Source organism: Malaclemys terrapin, chromosome 1 (assembly GCF_027887155.1).
Source record: "Malaclemys terrapin pileata isolate rMalTer1 chromosome 1, rMalTer1.hap1, whole genome shotgun sequence".
Taxonomy (NCBI): domain Eukaryota; kingdom Metazoa; phylum Chordata; order Testudines; family Emydidae; genus Malaclemys; species Malaclemys terrapin.
In genome coordinates, this window is record NC_071505.1 from 265,955,720 (window position 1) to 265,978,366 (window position 22,647).

General features: G+C 40.6%; 1 protein-coding gene and 1 long non-coding RNA gene across 4 annotated transcripts in view; one reads left to right on the plus strand and one right to left on the minus strand.

The window, feature by feature from the left end:
* TMTC4 (transmembrane O-mannosyltransferase targeting cadherins 4) overlaps positions 1 to 22,647 on the minus strand; it is a 72,101-nt gene that overhangs the window by 5,111 nt on the left and 44,343 nt on the right. For both annotated transcript variants that reach the window (XM_054012792.1, XM_054012800.1), the window contains exons 12-16: positions 2,897 to 2,976; positions 2,585 to 2,692; positions 2,347 to 2,488; positions 1,424 to 1,538; positions 459 to 571 (exon numbers count right to left, since the gene is read on the minus strand). In XM_054012792.1, the coding sequence (XP_053868767.1) occupies positions 459 to 571; positions 1,424 to 1,538; positions 2,347 to 2,488; positions 2,585 to 2,692; positions 2,897 to 2,976 (558 nt within the window). The remainder of the gene's footprint in view (positions 1 to 458; positions 572 to 1,423; positions 1,539 to 2,346; positions 2,489 to 2,584; positions 2,693 to 2,896; positions 2,977 to 22,647) is intronic.
* On the plus strand, positions 943 to 19,198 carry LOC128828286 (uncharacterized). Of its 2 annotated transcripts, none has more exons than XR_008443176.1 (3): positions 943 to 1,057; positions 15,668 to 15,753; positions 18,273 to 19,198. It is a non-coding gene; the product is annotated as an uncharacterized LOC128828286 (long non-coding RNA). The 2 variants fall into 2 exon arrangements; XR_008443177.1 differs by lacking the exon at positions 18,273 to 19,198 and adding an exon at positions 17,373 to 17,526.

Sequence of the window (22,647 nt, forward strand, 5' to 3'; positions counted from 1 at the left end):
AATCAAGAGACTGATTCTTGTTACATGCGGCAGTCAATTCCTTTCAGAAACAAATGTCTAACACTTACCATATAAATTGTGTTTACCTCCTTATTTGCAGATATTTTCTTTTTGTCCAAATACAAGGACTGGTTGGTTCTTTCAGTCCTGTCCTATCTACAGGATTAAATACATTATCTGGCTCTATTTTTCAAAATATACACCACAGTGATTGGATGCCCCAAAGTATTTCCAGGTTTATTCTCATGACACAATGGATGCTAAGGAATTATCATCTCTATTTTACATTTGGGAAACTGAGGCATGGAGAGATTAAGTATCTTGCCCAATGTCTCACAGGAGTTCTGTGGCACAGTGGGACACTGAACCCCAATCTGTTGAGTCACAGTCCAGTGCCTTCCTCCCACACCATTTCACTTTTAAATGCAAACATTCAGATCACTTCCCCCTTTACATACCTTATATTTCTGTGATTTTCCCAGTACATTTGCCAAAGAAAACATAAGAGAATGATCATTAGGTATCAGTTCCAGGGCCTCTCTTCCAACTGCTTCAGCTTGTGCTAAATTCCCTGGGAGTGCATATCGTGACAAAGGAGAGAAGGGAAAGAAAAACAGAGAGAGAACTTTTAACATAGATAATATTTTAGATACTTTCCACACTGTGAGCATATGTATACTGTATTATAAATAAGGCTACAATTCTGTCACAGAGGTCACAGATTCCGTGACTTTCTGGAACCTCTGGGACTTCTTCAGGGGCATAACTGAAGTAGCTGCCATTCCCGTGGAGCCTGCCTATGTTAATGCGCGCTAGCTACCTAGAGCACGCCAGCATACAGAGCAGTTAGAGCGCAACACGCAGCCTGTGGCTTGGGCGGTGAATCCAGCACCCCAAACTCCACTGACAATTGCAGTGATTTGCTTCCTATCAGACCCTCACTGCACAGGCTGTGGGAGAAGAAGAGGAGCAGCGGGAGAGGGAACGTGACAGAGGAGGGAGAAAAGGAAGAGTATCATCATCTTGGGAAGGAGGTCCACACCTGGAACTGACCAAGGTAATTATGGGCCCTAGATGGCATAAGAGGGCAGCTTTCCTAGTGCCGATTCTCCCTTTCTCCCTGTTTGAGGGTGGGAGTCGGGACCATAATGTGGGGGGGGGGGTAGGCCCCCATCTTGGCCACAGACAGGAAGGGGTCGGGGAGAGATCTCTATTTTTCTAGGAAGTGAGGAGAGAGAGGTTCTGGTTTCTTTGGGGTGAGGGGAGCAGGGGAGAGAGAGATCCAGGCATCCTCCTTTTTTTTCCATAACATCCCTAAAAGTCTCAGAGCCAGGTTGGCATTTTTGCTATCCCTCTATCTATAGCTTCAAGGTTTATACAAACTGTTATGTAAGTAACCATCAAAACCATGAATATACTGTACCTGTATTATCAAGCAATATAATCATGTTGTTCCAAGCCAAACTATGCTCTGGTTTCAGAACTGTAGCATTCCTCCATGCATTCAATGCATCTATGTGGCGATTCAAATCTGCATACTGAAAGTAAGGCAATCCACAGTAATTACATCCTGCTTTGCTTTTGTCATACAGTTCATGCTAAAGATGGTACAGAGATACTCATTTGTCTTGTTCAGTGTTCCCCATGTTCTTTTCAGAAAAACTAAAACATGTATGTAGTATCAGAATACTATCCCATTCAGCAGACAAGGATGCATTAAAGAGGGTATAAAGTGTTTAAGAGTGGTGATATTTTTAAATCTTTAGAGATAATCTCTTTTTATGAAAAATTCATATTTTCCTTTTGCTCTTCTGGTATGATTTGTGTATGGTTTTTAGATATACATGTGCCTAGAGGAAAAGGATGGGCATATACATATATTTTTTTTTAAATCTAAATAAAATATTGAGACCAATCTGCATTGACTTTTTTTTTTTCTTTTTGGTATAGCTCTGTTACGCAACAGGTTGTTGATGTATACTCATTTTTTTAGAACTGAAGCCAAGATTTTGAAAAGTGACTAGTAATTATCTCCTGGAGGAAAAGGTAGCTTTGTGAAGCATAGAAGCTAGATTTTTGCCCAATATATTTGTATTTGTATGTTTTTATATGAAAAAGTAATGACAAACTCAGGAAGCATGCCTCTTTTGTAGATGAGGGAGAGGTAGATTGGGGATTGACAAGAAATGGTCTTAAAAACATGAGATCACCCCCAATCTACACTCAAGCAAATCTGAGTTATTGTCAGTGTTGAGCGATAAAGCAGAATTTACACTGAAAATCCAGCTATCACAATTTAAATCACTTTTTAATCATATGCCACAATGTCATACAAAAAACACTTACCAACCGTCCTAAATTGTAGTAACAATCTGGGTATTTTTTCCTGTGTTTAATTGCAGTCCAGTAGCTTTGCTCTGCCTCTTCAAACCTTCTTAAACTATTCTGTACTATTCCTAGATTCATCCATGCAGCAGCAAAATCAGGCCTAGGCAAAAATTTTAATACACATTTTAGCATTTGGAATATAAGCTCCCATTGTACTGTTTGTGGTGCAACAATGCTTGCCATTCTTTTAACATACTGTATTTGCACAGCTAAGGACAGCAGCCCCTCTGCTTCCTGGAGCTCATTTCTTTCTTTCAAGATATTTCCAAGGTTGTTCATGGCATGTACATATTTGGGGTTCAACCTAGAATCGAAGAGAAATTTGTTACTCGTAGGGAAACAAGGTACTGTAGTCATTCCCTTGCCTTTCAGCTGGATGATTAGTTATGTGACACTGCAATATTTTGCAGCTGAAATCCCAAAGTCCTCAACATTTTCTCTGTCTTACTGTGCCTGAGAAATTAAAGAACTTCTAGGATAGCTTAGTGAAATAATAAATTGAAAATACCTTACAGCTTCCCTGTAGTATTTGATTGCAGCTGTTTGGTTGCCTTTATCAGCCAAGTTTTTGCCAACATTGTAGTGCACCTGAAAATACAAATAAAAAATGTATCCAAATGTTCCAGACAATCAGATATATTGTGGGACCAAGTTGCTAAAGTTTCTGGCTACAAAATCAGTATTCATTTATTTCAGTGCTGAACCTTTTCATAGCTACTTTACTTTTTTCACACCTTTAAGACTTCTTTCCCCCACGCTAGCAGTCAGGGGTGGGAAAGGTTCCAGCTGGTTCCTGAGATATGGACTATCATGAAGAGGGCCCAAAGAATCTGAGGAAGAAATGGACAAGTTGGGATCAGGGTCGGCCTGTCCATATAGGCGAACTAGGCGATCGCCTAGGGTGCCAAGTTAAATGGGGCGCCAAATTCGAGGGAAAAAAAAAAAAAATAAAAAAAATGGAATCAAAATGAAAGATGAAAAAATACAAATAAAATAATGAAGATGTCATTATTTCAATTCCCATGCGCATATGGAGGGAATATGAATTATAATTCATTTCTCTACACTTCTGAGAATTTATTAATATGTCAAATCTTTTATTTACTGCAAAAAAAATATTTTAGCAATTTTTTTTTCAATTTGCGACGTAGGGTCAAGATGACCCACTCTGCAATTTTGATAAGCAATAACTCAGCCACAATGAAACATCCACCAGCGACAAGAGCTGCAATGCTAGTGACACCTAACTCGAATATACATCAAGGTCGCATAGCCGGAAATTCATTTAGAGCGGAGATATCGCGAGTTGATACATGTCAAACGGTCATTTTAACACATGTTGCTGGTAGATGTTAAGAATCGAGCGAATACTGTGGAAAATTGTGTTGCTTGGTGCCAAAAAATAAAGAATAATGTGTTTCAGCATTAGGGTGACCAGATGTCCTAATTTTATAGGGACAGTCCCAATATTTGGGGCTTTTTCTTATATAGGCTCCTATTACCTCCCACCCCCGTCCCGATTTTTCACACTTGCTGTCTGGTCGCCCTATTCAGCATTATAAATCCAAAATGTGAGTATCTTTAAGCGTTATTAAACCTTAGTGTTATTATCAGGCTGCATAATTATGAACTTTTCTTTGTTATAACTGGTTCACATGTAATAAATAAGGTCCATAAAAGAAAAGTAACAGCATTAATGCTTAATAGACTACAAAAGTGATGATGTCACACTCCAAGCGGGTAACCGTGAGGAAGGGGATTACTTTCCAAACAACTGGTGTCAGGTTATAATGTTGAAAAAGGTCATTTTGTTTCCGTGTAAACACTGTAACTAACTGTTTTAATAGGTAAGTGACTGAATGTTACTAATCATTGAACCTTTAAGCAGTGAAAAGATGTGTTGGGATGGCTGCAATGTGGTTTAAATTGCCAACCATGTGGTGGGTGTGTCAGCCATCCTTAACGCTATAATGCTTGCAGTCGGGAGCACAGTACATAATATTCAAATACCCATGGCAGAAAGAGGAAAAAGAAAACCCTCAGGAGCTGAGTATCATTAACCAAAGGCTGAGAAGGAAAAGGACCAAGCAAAACAGCAGGGATCCTTCCTGAAATATCTTCTCTTTAATCCAAATAAAGATGGAAGCAGTTCACAACATCGAGATGAAGGAATTTTACTTGGAGAGGAGGTTAGCTCACATCTGCATGGAAGCAGTTAGGATCACCAAGATGAAGGTAGCTCACATCCACAAAAAAGCAGTTTGGAAACTCAAGATGATGGAAACTTACTTCTAAATGAAGGCAACTCACAGCCTCAGACTGATATGGAAGTGGAGAAAATGTATTCACCTTCAGAGACACATGCAGAAATTGAAGTAAATGAAGTAGAAGGAAGAAAGGACAAGGAAGTTACGAACAAGTTACAGTATGGGGACCCAGCTTCATGGCCCAGATGTGATAACAGTGTGCGGCAAATTCTCATGGAACATGAGCCCGAACAAGTTAATGAATTTCCCTAATATGGAAATAAAAGAAAATTCTCTGCTCAGCATTAGAAGAGGAAACTCATTAATGGGGAAGAAATTCATCGAAACTGGTTACAATATTCAGTGTCAAAGGACTCTGTTTTGCTTTTGTGGCAAGATGTTTAGAAATCAAGCAATGGTACATCACTTACTGAAAATGGTTCAAAGGACTGGAAAAACATATCTTCAATTCTCTCTTCATATGAAAGTAGTACAGAACATTTGGAATGCTTTCAAAATTGGAAAGAACTTGAATTACGATTGAAAAAAGGAAAAAACTATCGAAGAAAATGTGTGTGATCAAGGAAAAAGAAGAATATTGGCAATAAATATTAGAACATCTGATTGCTTTAGTGAGATTTCTCAGTGGGCAAAATTTAGCATTCCGTGGCCGGGGTAGAAATGAAAAATTATACAGTCCAGGTAATGGAAACTTTTTAAAATTTGTTGAATACCTAGCTTTGTTTGATCCAGTCATGAAGGAGCATCTACGCAAAATAACTGATCATGAAACACCGGTTCATTATTTAGGAAAAAATATGCAGAATGAATTGATTCAAATCCTAGCAAATGCCAGTAAAAAGAAAATTGTAGAAGCTGCCCATTCTGCAAAATACTTTTCAATAATATTGGACTGTACACCAGATGTGAATAATGTTGAACAAATGACGATCATTCATTTTGTGGATATGGAAAAGTCTGCAGATGAAGATAATGTTGAAGTGTTCATAAAGGAACATTTTTGGGGTTTCATACCACTGAAGGAGACGACTGGAGCATTTATGACTGAAACTGTTCTACAAGAGCTTGAAACAATGTCATTATCTGTTGAAAACTTATGCAGCCAAGGCTATGATAATGGGAGTAATATGAAGGGTAAAGACAGTGGTGTGCAAAGGAGAATGATGGAAATCAGTCCTAGGGCCTTTTTCGTTCCTTGCAGTGCGCATTCTCTGAATTTGGTTGTCAATGATGCTGCTAGATGCTGTTTGGAGGCAAGCAGTTTCTTTGACCTGGTGCAACGTGTTTGTGTGTTTTTCTCAGGCTCAACATGCCGTTGGGAGATTCCGACTCGCCATGTGAATTCTCTAACTGTGAAACCACTTAGTCAGACAAGATGGGAGAGTCGCATTGATGCTTTGAAGCCTCTTCATTATGAACTTGGAACCATTTATGATGCCCTAATTGAAATTTCTGATTATACTACCTGTGTATTGGATCATCTGGCAATATGGCACGTTCAGATGCAGAAGCTCTTGCAAATGGCCTTTCCAAGTTCAAATTTGTGACTTCGCTCATTTTGTGGTATAATATCCTTTCGAGATTAAACTCATTAGTAAGCAGCTTCAGGAAAGAACTTGAACATACATTCTGCCATTCAAAAACTGCAGCAAACTAAAAATATTCTGGAGGAATTCAGAAGTGATGAAGGGTTCAAAAGAACACTGGTATATTCTCTTGAGCTTGCTGAAGAAATCGATTTTCCAACAGAATTTGAACCAGAGCCAGTTCACATTCAGCAAAAGAAACAGCAGTTTTCGTATGAAGGACGAGAGACACCCATTCAGAACCCAAAACAAAGGTTCAAAGTGAATTTCTACTTCACAGTCCTTGATACTGCTATTCACTTGGTTGACGAAAGATTTCAACAGATGCAGCAGCTAGAGTCAGTATTTGGCTTTCTATATGATATCTGCAGCTTGCAAAAGAAAACAGCAAAACAGATAACAGAATTTTTTATAAAACTGGAGTTGTCATTGACTCATGAAAATTCAAAAGACACTCATACTACAGATTTGTGTAGTGAGTTTCAGGCTTTTTCAAGATGATTTAAGAAACATTCCACTCCTGAAGAAGTACTGAAGTTTGTTTGTGAAATAAACTCAGACAGTTTTCCAAACATTTTTATAGCTCTACGCATTCTTTTAACTTTGCCAGTTTCCGTAGCTAGTGGGGAACGTAGCTTCTCAAAGTTAAAATTGATAAAAACATATCTGCATTCAACAGTGGTGCAAGAGAGACTTGTCGGACTTGCCACAATGTCAATAGAGCATGAAATAGCTGGAAAACTGGATCTAAAAGAACTAGTGACTGAATTTTAAAAACTTAAAGCAAGAAAAGTCATGTTTTAGGAGCACAGAGTGTTATTTATTCGGAGTGTTTTGTAAATACAGGTTAAAGTTCATTGAAGAGTTTTCTTATTTCTTTCTATATTGGATGTGGTGGTAATGGCAGTTAAAGCAGGATAGCGTAATGGATGATTTTGGATTTGTAATAAAAATTATAATTTACATTTTTAATGCATTTTAATTTGAAATTGGACTGAAATATCATCTAGCTGTCGTGTACAAATCTGAAAATTTCATGTCTCTACTTTATCTGATCTCAGAAACATTGATTGGACAGACGGACGGACAGACAAACCGAATAATTAAGCTTCTGTTTAAAAAAAAAACGCTTAAAAAAACATTAAAAGGGAAAAAGGGGCAAAATGTTTCCCCGTTTACCAAAACCTCAGCCTGGATCTGCCCTTGGGGTTTGGGGGTGCCGACTGCATGGTTCGCCTAGGGTGCCAGTTGCTGCAGCTAGTCTAGGGCTGCCCCTGGTTGGGATACTTATACCAGCTACGATTAGCAAGTTTCTTTGCTTCCTGATACTGCAATGAAGTCACATCACTTTCTGTGAGCTTAACCCTTTTAGGATGGGGGAAATAGAGGTACATTAATGGGAAGCTATTTTCCAGCCAGATTAACCACTAGATTGCACCATGTAGGCATAGCCCATTTCAAAGTGCAGCAAGGCTCACACACAGAGACATTGATGAAGTGCAGCTTACTTCTTCCATGTAGCCAGCCAGTCAGCTCTACTGGCCATTGCACAAGAGACACATGGGCCAGCTTCCTGGCCACCCTTGTGTCCTCGGAGGGGATTAAAAACAGAGTAATACCTGCCTTCCACTGCGCACAAGAGATGCAATTCCGCTTGGTTTGCTACTCAAGGGGAGCTCCTGATACTGTTCCCTACCCACTGTGCACCTGGGTGAAGACCGGGGGGTGGGGGGGAATCTATCCTTTAATAATTAGACAGACTATAATATTTTAAATTCCGCCTTGAGAAACAAAACTGCCTTCAATGGGAATATGCACGCTTGCTCCAGAAGAGGACTTTTGTTTCCTGTTTAAACATTTATGGGCTGATGTACCATTTCGTTGTCAAATCAGTATTAAAAGCAAGATGTTAACTGGAAATAACCTATTATATTATGCCCACACACTCCTTTACCAGTCTTAACAGGTAATCATCTTATATTAATAGTGCTAAGAGAAAAAATCCTTACAGCTGTGTAACAGCACAGTGCTCTCTAAGAGCTGGGTGATTGGAAAGGTGTAATCTAAAATGCACTGTAGTATTTTAGAGATACTGTACGGTAGACCCTCAGCTGATATAAGCCAGCATGGCTCCATTGAAGCTAATGGAGCTACCCCAATTTATACTAACCAAAGATCTGACCCTGCATAGTTGTCTTTGCATAATATACCAGTGGGATTAGGAAATCAATACAAACAATTATCAAGCAGGCAACGTAACCGAATACTGTTCTACAGTAGATTGATACGCATTGCTTGAAACACAGTGCTCAAGAAACAATGTTATTCCCCTACACAAAAGCAACGTTTTTGTTCAACCGATTCCTCGTTTTTTCAGCTACGGGCAGTAAAAGTGGGAATATGACAAAAAAAAAAAAAAAAAAATTTTTTTTAAACTCACACATCCTTCAGTTGGAATACTGATTATATGGTATACTACATTTTATTCCCTCTTCAACAAAGTAATGTCTGCTCATGAGTACAACCATCTTTCAGTTGTGAAAGAAAATCAATGATCAAATCTGATATTAAAGGGGACACTTTATTTACATTCTAAATAAACATAAGAACAGCCATACTGGGTCAGACCAAAGGTCCATCCAGCCCAGTATCCGATCTTCCAACAATGGCCAATGCCAGGTGCCCCAGAGGGAATGAATAGAACAGGTAATCATCAAGTGATCCATTCCCTATCGGCCATTCCCAGCTTCTGGCAAACAGAGGTTAGGGAAACCATCCCTGCCCATCCTGGCTAATAGCCATTGATGGACCTATCCTCCATGAATTTATCTAGTTCTTTTTTGAACCTTGTTATAGTCTTGGCCTTCACAACATCCTCTGGCAAGGAGTTCCACAGGTTGACTGTGCGTTGTGTGGGGGAAAAAATACTCCTTTTGTTTTAAACCTGCTGCCTATTAATTTCATTTGGTGACCCCTAGTTCTTGTGTTATGAGGCGTAAATAACACTTCCTTATTTACTTTCTCCACACCAGTCATGATTTTATAGACCTCTATCATATCCCCCATTAGTCATCTTTTTTCCAAACTGAAAAGTCCCAGTCTTAATTTCTCCTCATATGGCAGCCGTTTCATACCCCTAATAATTTTTGTTGCCCTTTTCTGAACCTTTTCCAATTCTAATATATCTTTTTTGAGATGGGACGATCACATCTGTATGCAGTATTCAAGATGTGGGCATAACATGGATTTATATAGAGGCAATATGATATTTTCTGTCTTATGCATCCCTTTCTTAATGATTCCCAACATTCTGTTTGCATTTTTGACTGCCACTGCACATTGAGTGGATGTTGTCAGAGAACTATCCTAATGACTCCAAGATCTCTTTCTTGAGTGGTAACAGCTAATTTAGACCCCATCATTTTATATGTATAGTTGGGATTATGTTTTCCAATGTGCATTACTTTGCGTTTATCAACACTGAATTTCATCTGCCACTTTGTTGCCCAGTCACACAGTTTTGAGAGATCCTTTTGTAGCTCTTTGCAGTCTGCCTGGGACTTAACTAGCTTGAGTAGTTTTGTATCATCTCCAAATTTTGCTACCTCCCTTCTTTACCCCTTTTTCCAGATCATTTATGAATATGTTGAATCGGACTGGTCCCAGTACAGACCCTTGGGGGACACCACTATTTACCTCTCTATTCTGAAAACTGACCATTTATTCCTATCCTTTGTTTCCTATCTTTTTTACCAGTTACCGATCCATGAGAGGACCGTCCCTCTTATCCCATGACTGCTTACTTTGCTTAAGAGCCCTCGTAAAAGGCTTTCTGAAAATCTAAATACACTATATCCAGTGGATCCCCTTTGTCCACATGCATGTTGATACCCTCAAAGAATTCTAGTAGATTGGTGAGTCATGATTTTCCTTTACCAAAACCATGTTGAGTCTTCCCCAACAAATTAGGTTCATCTAGGTGTCTGACAATTTTGTTCTTTACTGTAGTTTCATAAAGTCTGTGATGCTTTCCCTTTCTACAAGGTTGTTTTCAACCACCCTGTAAACAAATATGAATTCAATTGAAATCAGAGTACAAGATTTTAGGGTCAAAGATGAATTTCCAGTGTCACACTGTGGCCAAAATGCATAAATTTGAATCTCCAGTAGGATTAGAGAGGTTATTTTACTTCTGTATTTGGCACTTGGGCAACTGCTGCCAGAATACTGTGTCCAGTTCCAGTGTCCAGAATTCAAGAAGGATGTTGATAAATTGAAGAGGGTTCAGAGAAGAGCCATGAGAATGATTAAGGGATTAGAAAACCTGCCTTACAGGGATTGAGCTCTTTGAGTCTATCTATTTAGCTTAACAAAGACAGTTAAGAGGTGTTGATCACAGTCTACAAGTACTAACATGGGGAACAAAAGTATTGACAGTGGGCTCTTCATTCTAACAGACAAAGGTATAACAAGAGCCAATGGCTAGAAGTTGAAACTAGACAAATTTAAACTGGAAATAAATCAAATTTACAAGTGAGGCTAATTAACCATTGGAACAGTTTATCACGGATTGTTGTGGATTCTCCATCACTGGAAATTTTTTACTCCAGACCGGATGTTTTTTTAAAAAGCTATACTCTAATTCAAAAGGAATTATTTGAGGGAAATTCTCTGGCCTGGATTATATAGGAAGTCAGATTAGATGATCACAATGGTCCCTTCTGGTGTTGGAATCTATGAATATGACTCTTAGGACTTGTCTACACTACTGCTTAAGTCTATGTAATTTATGTCGCTCAGGGGTGTGAAAAAGCCACACACACCCCTGAGCGACGTAAATTACATTGACTTAAAGTACTGTCAACACTGTGCTGTGTTAGCTTCCGCCTCTCATTGAGATGGAGTTATTACGCCAATGGGAGAGCGCTCTCCCGTCGGCATAGCACGTCATCACCAGATGTGCGTGGTAGTGGAGACTAGTGCTAAGTTTTGAAGTTTCAGCAGCAAGAATACAGATGCTTCTGCTCAAAATTTCAGCATAACTCCTTTCATCAAACATTTTCTAAATAATATACAAGACAAAATGACCCAGTTTAAATCCTGGACTTATCCCAGGTTCCCTTTTTCCATCTGCAATTAATGTCTGCTAGAGGTTTAACAACATGACCGTGCCCACATATATGAGAAAGTTAGACATCTAAACATCAATTGTGTCAAACTCCATGGCCATGTTTGTAACTGTTCCGTACAACATGGACAGTATGTTTTTCTTTCATGCGTAGCATAGACAAGATCAAAAAGTAAATAAAAGGGATGCTCTCTACATCAGCTCAATAAATCTTTTAACAGTTAGTTATAAATCTTGTGCTGACCTGAAGAGAAATAGTGCCAGCCCTTTTACTAAGGTACAGAAAATTAGTTCTCCACTGTTCATATTCAGTGTTATCATAGCTTGCATTTGACACAAGTATAATTTTAGCATAAACTAAACACCAAGTACATAGCTGCGTTCTCTGTTATGTATGTATCACAAGACTGATATAACAACATTTGCATAGTTTTTGAAGAAGTGGAGTGATTCGGACTTTGCAAGTGATGACAATCTGTGTATCTAATTTAGTTTGTTTTTCATTTTACTTTTGGAATGTGCACAACGTAGAACAGGGGGACTGATATTCCATTCTGAGAGATTATATATCACATGGCAATATGTATCAAGCAATATCCTTCTTACATCCTCGGAGATATCTGAGGAGAGAGGATATTGTTATCTGACAGAGCAAGCATATTATGGACTTTATTTGGAATTGCTTTAACATACTTATTTTGTGCTTTAGAACATTTATGGTACGGGTGTGACGCATTCTATTCAATTCTGTTAGGTTCTATACAACACACATCACTATGGTATTTGAACGATACAGTATTGCTTCGAAGCATAGCAAGCTAAGCCTCTTATCAACCTCTAGAATACAGAATGTTTTTGGTGTTATTCCATTCAGTTACTCTCTTTTCTTGTATATGCAATGAATGAAAAGGCGATGGTTAAGATTATCCAAGCAATAGTTTAATTCTGATGCAAGAAGAATGAGATTCAACTTCTGACAGGGTCTAACCTGCTCGTGATGTTTAACATTAAAAGTTTTTTATATTTTGTAAATGCTTTAAAAATGCATAAAACAGGGTCTGACCTGGTTGCAAGACAGAAATTATGCACTATTGCCAACCCAAGTGTTCAAAAATCATGAGATTTGGCTTGAAAACATGAGATTTAAAGAAATAATAAATGGTGAATTCTTTTATTTGCTTTTTGGACTGTTAAGGTTCACATTTTCAAGCTTTTCTCTGCATCCATGAGGATTAGGAAGTTAGTGGCTTTTTAAAAATGAAAGCGGAGATTCTCATATAATCACCTGATTTCAGGCACTGGGACTTTAATTTGAAGTTTTTCATACAATAAAACGGTTAAGGTTGGAAACGCTGTATAGCAACATACAATTCTGAAAACTGGCACTTAGACCACATGGTGATGGAGGCTTTGGAACTGCTTAGAAATAGTTCACTGTTATGAAAAACAAGAAGAAAGTTTAAAATAAATTAATCTTAAGGAAGCTAGTATAGATTCCAACCATCTTAACAACTTGTTCTTACTTATATAAGAAGTTAAACAAATGGTGAATCAACAAAACAAATTAGAAATAAACACTTCTAAAATATATTTTTATTTAATTTGAATAGTGAGAAAGTCTGACTTGGATTAAAGTAATAAAAGAAGAACCTTTTTTTTTTTTTAATTTTTTTAGAAAATGAGATATAAACTACCGTCTCTTTCAGAGCAGTAGAAATAGAAAGGAATGTGTCAAAATACGATGACAAAACCATGCTAAGAAAGTGGCAAAGGAATTGGATAGCTGAGATAAACGGTTGCCGATAATGTGGCAGGCTTTGAGTGTGGCCAGAGAGAGACAACAGAGTGTAGCAGAAGAGATCTGGGAGTCAGCCTTTGGGCAACTAGTTCCATAGCTTAGTGCTTCAAATAGCGTCAGTTTCAGCTCCAGAGAAGGCTGTCTCAACAGAAGGCAAACAAAAGAAATAGAAAAGGCAAACAAGTACACATTTGGAGAAAATGGGAGATAAAGGCAACAGGAAATGCTGAGCATACAGGACCACCACTTTTTCAGAAAAGGGTTCCGAACAATCTCCAGGTTACTACAAACTCTAAAATGAAACAGATATCTGCATTGAAAAAGCAGAAGACCTACAAGCTATATGCTAGCTGTTTGTGGAGATACTGGGGTGACATTAGATGTTATGAGGTGAAATTCTAGAGATTAGTGTGATGAATAGCCTAGGTGTATGATTCAATGTCACCGGAGAAGAGGCTGAAACAGTATGAAGTGGAGGCAGAATCCTGGGAGGTACAGACTAAGCACAACCACCACCCACAAGTTGCATGGACAAAGGGAGAGGTAGAATGCCAGAGACTATCCTAGAGATGCTTCGGAGAGCATTTCTGTCAGCAACCACTTGAAAACAGACAAAAGACACAGGCATGCATTGAAAGCCAAGGCGAACCAATTTTGGATGCCGAATACACATAAGCCAGCTGCCCCTTAATTGCCATCTAAACTACTCCATTAGCGGACTTTATGAACCCACTGGCTATTTGGGAATAACAAAAAAAACCTTCCTTGTTCATTATTTTGAAAGAGTTACTAATAAATAAATTCACTGCAATTCTTATTTTTTTTAATAATTAGAGTTTTCTAAAGACAATCCAGCAACAGGGAAAGAATTTGCAGTATGTAAACTGTTAAAATTCTGGGACTAGTTTAAAAGGATTCTTGCAGCCAGATATATTTATTCTCTGAAAGGCAAAAAGGGGTAAATATTTTCTACCTCTTTAATGGCTGTGTTGTTGCAGAACTACATGTTTTATTTAGAGTACTTATTAGAGAAAACTATTCAGAAATAAGAATTGTTCATGGTACCAGTGTTGTGTAGATTGCTATAGTTTTGCTTAAAAGGAAAGAAACAGCTTGTGGTTTTCTAAAGTAACAAGACATTCATAACTTAAAATTGTCTGCAATTTGAGCATTTCCAAAAGAGTTATTTTTAAAATCTATAAAGAGGATAATCTGCAGCCCAGACTCAAATGCTCAGGAGTGAGAGAGGTGGTTTAATATCCTGATAAAGTGAACAGCAATGAGGAGAAGTTACTTACTCATACAGTAACTGGAGTTCTTCAAAATGTTTTGTCCCTACAGGAGCTCCATGTGAGGATGTGTGCACCACACCCATGCACTTCTGATCAGAGGTTTTGGTAGTGGTGTCTGCACCCTACATATTCTCATACTCCAGAATGAGAGCAATTATAGGGAGGGGCCAGTCCGGGTCCTTCTCAACCACGAAGTCCAGAGTCAAGGACTCCAGAGCAGAGGGGAAGGAGGACAGGTAGTGGAGCACACATAGGGGCAAAACATCTCAAAGAACTCCACTTTCTGTACAAGTAAGTAATCTCTCCTTCAAGGTATTGTCCCTATGGATGCTCCGTGTGAGCAGATTCTGGAGCAGTGCCTCAATACAGAGTACGGTGCTGAGAAGGCAAGCGTAGAGCAGATTGAAGACAGTACTGCCAAAAGCCATGTCAGTGGAAGCATACAGGATAGCATAGTGTTGGGAAAATGTGTGCACTACTGACCAGGTGGCAGCCCTGCAAGTGTCCAAGATAGGTATGTTCTCCAGTAGGGCTACAGAGATGCAGTCAGCTCCAGGTGGGGAATGTATCACCAAAGCTATGTAGCATGCCAGAATGCATCCCCAAAAAACATTTCAATAATCTTTGTGTGGAAATCAGATGTCCTTAGTATCTTTCTGCAAAAGAAGCAATCTGAGAGAATCCCTGAAGGGCCTAGGCCTATGAAGGTAGAAGCAAGAGCCCTGCTTTCATCCAGAGCATGAAGACTGCCTTCCTCTCTGGAGGTGACACACTTGGGTAAAACACTGGCAATTGATGTGGAAGTCAGAAGAGCTTTAGGTAGGAAATGAGGGTGGAGACAGAGTCACCTTAATAGGATAGAACACCGTATATGGTGGATCTGCCATAAGTGCTCCTAGCTCTCCTACCCTTCCGGCAGAGGCAGATGGCTACAAGGAATGAGATTCTGAAGGACAGAAGAACAAACAAAAAACTCCAAGAGTTTAAAACATTTTTATTTCCCCCCTTAAGGTGCTAAGGACTAAATTAAGATCCCAAACAGAGTAGCTTCCCTTACATAAGTAAAAGGGTTAAATAAACGCTTACGGAATCTCATCATGATAGAATGAGCAAAAACTGAAAACCCTTTGATTGGGGGGCGAAAAGCTGTAATGGCAGTTAGGTGAACCTTAGAGTTCAGTGACAAACTCATGGCTTTTTAAATTTAGCAGGTAATAAAGATTGTAAAGAGAGACTCCAGAGGAGATGTGGACCATTGGGCACACCAGGCTTGGAAATGCTTCCACTTTTGCAGGTAATTTTTCCTTGTGGTAGGTTTTCTACTATTCAGTAGTACTGTCTGAATCTTGGGAGAACGCTCCTGTTCTACGCCTAAGAGCCATCAAGGAGTCAAGCCCCGAGGTGAAGCAATGAAAGTTTGGGATGCGTCAGGAGGTCTGCTGTCAGAGGGAGGTGAAGAGGTGATCACAGAGACAGGTGGAGCAGATCAGGGAACCATACCTGCCTGGGCCACGATGGTGCTATAAGAATGATCACCAACCTCACTCGTTTCTGTTCTGGACCTTGAGGACCCAGGTCATTGGGGGTAAGTGTATGGCAAGAGGCGAGGCCAAGAGATGAGGAGGGTGCATCTCAGCAAGTTCCGACTGTGCTCTCCCCTCAAGCAAAAGTGCCAGCACTTCATATTGGATGGTGTTGCAAAGAGATCTAGCTCTGGGGAGCCCCAGGTGAGACAGATTTCCTGAAAGACTGTGTTGTTCAACACCCACTTGGGGTCTTGACTGAAATACCTCTTCAAGGAGTCTGCTAAGATGTTGTGTAGTCCCAGAAGATAAATTGCTGAGATTTCTATGTGGTGAGATATGCACCAATTCCATAGCTTTATGTACTCTGCACATAAGGACTGGGATCTTGGTCCTCCTCAACAATTTGTATAGTATATTGCTGCCCTGTTGTCTAGCATTAGTCTGACTGAGTGACCTCTGATGTTGGATCGAAAGTGGAAACAAGCAATACGGACTGCTCTGAGTTTGAGAACATTGATATGGGGCGGGACGACACCTCTTGTGAGTCTGTTTGCCCTGAGCAGTGAAGTCCTGAAAATTAGTGCTCCAATGGGGAGGCATCTGTGCCAATAATTTTTATGGGGGAAGGATGTGAGAATGGAACTCCCCCACAGACATTCTGTGGATCCTTCCACCAGTTGAGGGATTTGAGACAGTTTGTGCTTGTTGGGAGTGTAGACAGACCCGAGCCAGCTGAGTGTGCAGACCTGCATGGGCTGTGACAAATGTGAAGGCTGCCATATGACCCAGGAGCTGAAAGCAGGCCCTTGATGTGGTTTGTGGGCTCTGTTGTAGCCTAGAAATGAGGCTGGACATTGAGGGCAGCTTTGCTCTGGCAGTTGTGTAGTCTAAAATGGCTCTAACAAATTCTATGAATTGTACCAGTGTTGGAGTAGACTTCTCCACCTTAAGGCAGAGACAGATGGGGCCTTGTTGGTTGCTTACTGTACCCTGAAGAAGGTAAAAAGAAGAACAGGAGTGCTTGTGGCACCTTAGAGACTAACAAATTTATTAGAGCATAAGCTTTCGTGGACTACAGCCCACTTCTTCGGATGCATATAGAATGGAACATATATTGAGGAGATATATATACACACATACAGAGAGCATAAACAGGTGGGAGTTGTCTTACCAACTCTGAGAGGCCAATTAATCAAAAGTTTTTTTTTCTCTTAAAGTGATAATCAAGATAGCCCAGTACAGACAGTTTGATAAGAAGTGTGAGCATACTTACAAAGGGAGATAGATTCAATGTTTGTAATGGCTCAGCCATTCCCAGTCCTTATTCAAACCGGAGTTGATTGTGTCTAGTTTGCATATACTCCTGTTCTTCTTTTTGCGGATACAGACTAACACGGCTGCTACTCTGAAACCTGAAGAAGGTGCGAACCTTGAGGAGCCTGTCATCCACATAGGGAAAGACAATTATTCTCAAGTGATGAATTATTCTCATGCAATGGCTGAGAAGACCTTTGTGAAGACCCTCTAGGAGACTGAAAGGCCAAAGGGTAGGACCCAGTATGGAAAGTGGTGCTTGCCAACAACAAATTGTAGGAAACATTTGTGGGATGGTGCATAGATATGAAAGTATGATCTTGGAGGTAGAGGGTAATGAACCAGTCCCCTGGATCTAAAATGGAATGATCACTGCCTGAGTTACCATCTTGGATCACTGTGTGAGGACAAAGGAGTTCAAAAGTGCATAGATCCAAAACTGGTCTCCATCCCCCTCTTTTCTTGGGAACCAGGAAGTACCCGGAGTAGAATCCTTTTCCAGTAAAGTCTGGTGGAATGGATTTGATGGCCTTTAGAAGAAGAAGAGATTGTACTCCTGCCTTAAGAAGCCTTCATGAGAACAGTCCCTGAATAAGGACGGGGGGGGGAAAAGGGGGGGTTGGGGGATGGAAGGGAGGCATGGAGGTGAACTGGATGGAATAGCCTGTCAAAATCACTTCTAGGATCCATCTGTCCAAGGTGATGAGCACCCAGGAAGGTAGGAAATAGGAGAGGTGTCGTTCTCCACAGGGTGGGTTGATGCAGCATAGGATCCAGAATAAGGGGTGGTTCATGGCCTTTGATCAGCAAGTCAAAAAGGTCGCTCGGAAGAGGTTGCCAACAGAGTTTACTGTAAATGGTGGCCCTTTCTTGGGAAATGTGGTTGGTTCAGTCGGTCTGAGGGAGGTTTGGTAGTCAACTGGGTGGGATCGCTGTGCTGTCTGCAACGTGCTGTATTTTCTTTTTGTTTCAGGTGTACAGATGCCAAGAGATCACACAGTCACCCTAGAGTCTTTAAGTCAGTGGAGGGAACCATTCATGGCATCACTGAAAAGCTTAGGCTTTTCAAAAGGAAGGTTCTCCACGGTATTTTGTATCTCCTTGACAAGGCAGAGGATTGCAACCATGACACCTAATGCATGATTACAGCAGTTGCCATCAAATGTGAAGCTGTATGTGCCACATTGAGAGAAGTCTGAAAGGAAGCCTTAATGATTAACTGGCCTTCTGGGAAGAGGGCTTGTAACTGCTCCCTCTGGTCTTGAGGCAAATGTTCAGTGAAATGTGAAAATGTAATGTAATTTGTGAAGTCATATTTTGCATAAGTGATGGGGCTTAAGCCCCATCACCTGCAAGGCTAGTGAATGCACCTAATTAGTCATGCTCTGCAGCTGTGGGGGGAGCAGGTGAATACTTAATTGGCTCCCAGCCAGAGGGAGCAGAGCTAAGCCACAAAATAAGTAGATTGAAGGAGTTCAACTGAGGGGAGAGACTGCAGAAGAGACAGGTGCCTCTAACTGAGAGAAGTCCAGTGTTAGGGTAACAGAGATAATGGGGGCAGTCCCCTACAGGGGCTGCATACACTCCTGCAAAGGAAGCCCTAAAACAAGAGTACAAGGAGAGGACTTCAGCAGCCCAAAGGGGCAGGAGAATTATCCATATTCATTTGGACTTGTTCATGATACCCTGGAAGTGGTTTGAACTTTGTGACTTTGCCAGAGGACTGAGCCACTGGAGTCAGAAGCAGGAAGTCAGCAGGAGGCACTGAAGTCAAAGACAGCAGCAACATCTCGCCCACCACACATCAAGGCCCGATAGTTCACAACTCTAAATTGGAGAGCAACCAAGGAATAGCTCTTGTAGCCTGTAAGGTCCATGTACTTACATTATTTATCAGAAGGCGTATTGCTTATTTCTTTCATTGACAGCAACTATCACCAAGGAGTTAGGGGTGGAATTGGAGGGGAAAAAATACTCCAAATCTTTGACCAACAGATAGTATTTTTTATCAATCCATTTGCATGGGGCTGGGATTGTTACTGCCAAATCATACAGGCCAGTGAGAGTAATGCCTCAAATGGGCAAGGCAAACTTGCTCTGGGGAGAAGAATGCAGAATATCCACCAGGAGTGTTGAGTTTCTTGTATTTCCTCTATTTAGCAATTCTTTTTATCAGATCTTGAAAGACCCTGATATCATCATCTGTATAGGATGCTGGTACAGGCATAACTGCCTTGCTGGGTGAGGATGATTTATTACATGGTGTCTCCTCCTCAGCTATTAGCTCCTGTTCCTGGGGAGGAGGGTCCTGCAGTAATGGTGGCTGCTGGCTTGCTGGATCCTCTTCCATGAGGGTACCCTATAAAACTGGTCACCATAAGGGGTCCAGGGATTGCAAAAAGCCCACTGTGATAGAGCACAGAGAAAGGGAACAGGACCCAAGTGGTTCCTGCCAGGGTTGGTGTGGGGTCCCTGGGGTCTCATCCTCAGGATACAACTCTAAGAAGGAAAGTTGGAATGGGAATGTGATGGAGTCCTAGACAGAAATGTCCAAGAATTGTCATCTCCTGTATCTAACAGGAGCCAACAGTATCCATACCGGTGTTCAAGGTGGGACTGACAACCAAGTCAGTACTGGAGGCAGAGTCTTTGTATGGGGGCACAGTAGCACTGATAGGGATTCCATCTCTGGAAGGCACGTTGGTACCAATAAGTGATCCCTCCCAGTACCCCTTAGCAAAGGGGATTCAGGTTCCTTCATGGCTTGGATATCCTCATGGGAGCGGAACCTAGTCGGTACCAGAGAACCTGGGTACAGTTCTACAGGAACATCAGGTGGTACCAAAGACAGTACATAATACATAACAGTGCGTATTCTTTGTCACCATGACCTGAGGAAGAGGGAACTGGAGCAGAGGTCAAAGCTGATTTTTTTAAAGGAGTGTTTGTTCCTCAAGGAGTCCCTTGCATGTGGAGGGCTCTGATTCAAGTACTGGCAATGGCCGCTGAAGGCTGATTACAAGAAGACTTCTTGTTGTGGGTTGAACTGGAAGTCTTTTGGAGGTACCAGCATCTCGGTACAAGGCTGGTACATGCCTCAGCAGTACTTGCACTGGGACGCAAGGTCTCCTTGTCCCCTGGCCTTACAGGTGACTTTCCCCTTTTTCGGAGGCTCTCTCCAAGTAATCAAGTTTTTTCTTTTTTGAATGCTTCAAAGCATTTGAAGCTTTCCCAGGGTCTCTACTTATCAAGATTGAAGAAGTCACCAGAGTACCCCGAACAGCTGAGGTCAGTGTAGGGGGACGGAGGGGGATTTCAATCCCATGGGTCTCATGGAATGTTCCAAGAGGAGACACTTCAGTCTGTCTTCCCTCATTTTCCTAGACCTGCTCTTGAAACCTGAACAGACCATGCACTAAAAACAAGACTAGGAACTCTCCAATGCAGTGGCGGCAGCTGGAATGCCCATTGCTGAGAGAGAAAGACCTATGGTAGGTCTGGCAGGATTTGAAACTTCAGGGCTTTGGCATAACCCACACAGGGCAGGCCACAAAACAAAACAGGAGCCAAGGACTGCAGGGGGAAACAAAGGGGGGGGAGGGACCCCCCCCCCCAGATGCACAAACTTGTGCTAAAAACAATAAACAAAATAAGAACCAAATAAAAGGAGATAGATTACATTGAAGTAGGCTGCTCATTAGTGGACCCTGCAGTACTCCATCTTGAGCCGCAGGCAGCTGAGAAGAAACTGGAATGGCAGTGGGTCTGGTTCTCCCAATATTACCAGAGCACGAGGATGTGATGGGTGCACATGCTGACACAGCTGCCAAAAATCTTCTATCAAAAGTGCACAGGCATGCACACATCCTAATGTGGAGCACCCATCAGACAATAATTCAAAAAAGAATTCAAACTTCAAAAATCTGCTGGTAACTAGCCTCTAATACCTTTAGTAAAAATAGAAATTATTCTGTAACATTACCTGTTCCCAAGTTTACCAGCTGTAGGTGATTGTTACAATAGTATAGAATTAATTAGACATTCCAGTAATGCAGTAAAATACTATGGGCCTGATGCAAAGCACATTGAAGTCAATGGCAAGACTCCAATTTGGCTTTCCATTTAGGCCCCTTATAAGCCAGTAACATTGTATTATTCTAAATCTCTAAGCTACCTGTAATCACAAGCAAGGCTAACTATGAATACGCTATTTTTATGCATATTCATAAAAGTAGACAGAAATAAGTGTTTTCCAGCAACTCATACTGGGTCTGATTCTGACTAATATTAGCGTAAACAAGGAGTAAGTCTATTGAATTCAACGAATCTACACCGTTTAAAATGTATAGATTTTTTTTTTTTGTTCAGACTAATGAATATTCTGTTCATTGAAATAGTCATCATGTGTGATTAAAATGATCCTTTTTCAATCTGGCAACATATTTCAAATAGTTGCGTGCACAAACAAGTAGGCTAAAGTCAAAAGTTTCGAATGCGCTTTCTAGCAACCTTTTACCAAAAACTATACTGCAGGGATCAGCAACCTTTGGCACGCGGTTCGCCAGGGTAAGCTTATAGTGCATTCCCTTCCCTCTAAAACATTTCTCCTATGTCTAAAATGTCTCTCGACAGGGAATTCCCAGACTTTTCTCTGTTGTGACCCCTCTTTTAAAATATCAAAATATTTGTGACTTGCTTATAGACTTATTTGTTTACACAGGGCCAAATTTATCAAAGCTGGTGCTGGGACAGGTAAAGTTCACCTTCCTGAGCCAGCTAAATCCATTGTCCCAGAGAGGAGATTCAGTACTCTGCAGGACAATCTGAATTCTTGTCACCATACATTCCCTATTGTGAATGGGTGTTTACAAGGCCTGGCATACTTGACAGCAAGCTGGAACTAAAATCTGTGCAAGGACTTCAGTTCTACATCACTCTGGTGTAGTAGATTGGAAAAAAAAACTATGGCAGCTCAATTTAACTTTTTTTTAAGTGAGTTAAATATGAAAATGAATAGTAACATCAGTGTCTTTGCCATTTATTTTTATATTAAACTTATGCTATGCTGTCCACACATTTATGGTTTTCACTATGCCACGGATTTTGGTTTTGAAGACCTACAGCTGCATTGTAGGAGTGGTCAGGATGGAAGCTGGAGGTTTCAGTAGCTCACTGAGAATCATCTGGGGCTTTTAGAACCTAGATTGGTATGGAAGGCAATTTGGATTGTGGGTTAAACACATTAGTTACATGTTTCTGCTAAAATAATAAAGTAAAAGTAGTGAACTAGTTAATTTAGATATTTAAATGCCATCTTAAGGTTTCAGTGTTAACACTTCACTGAGATG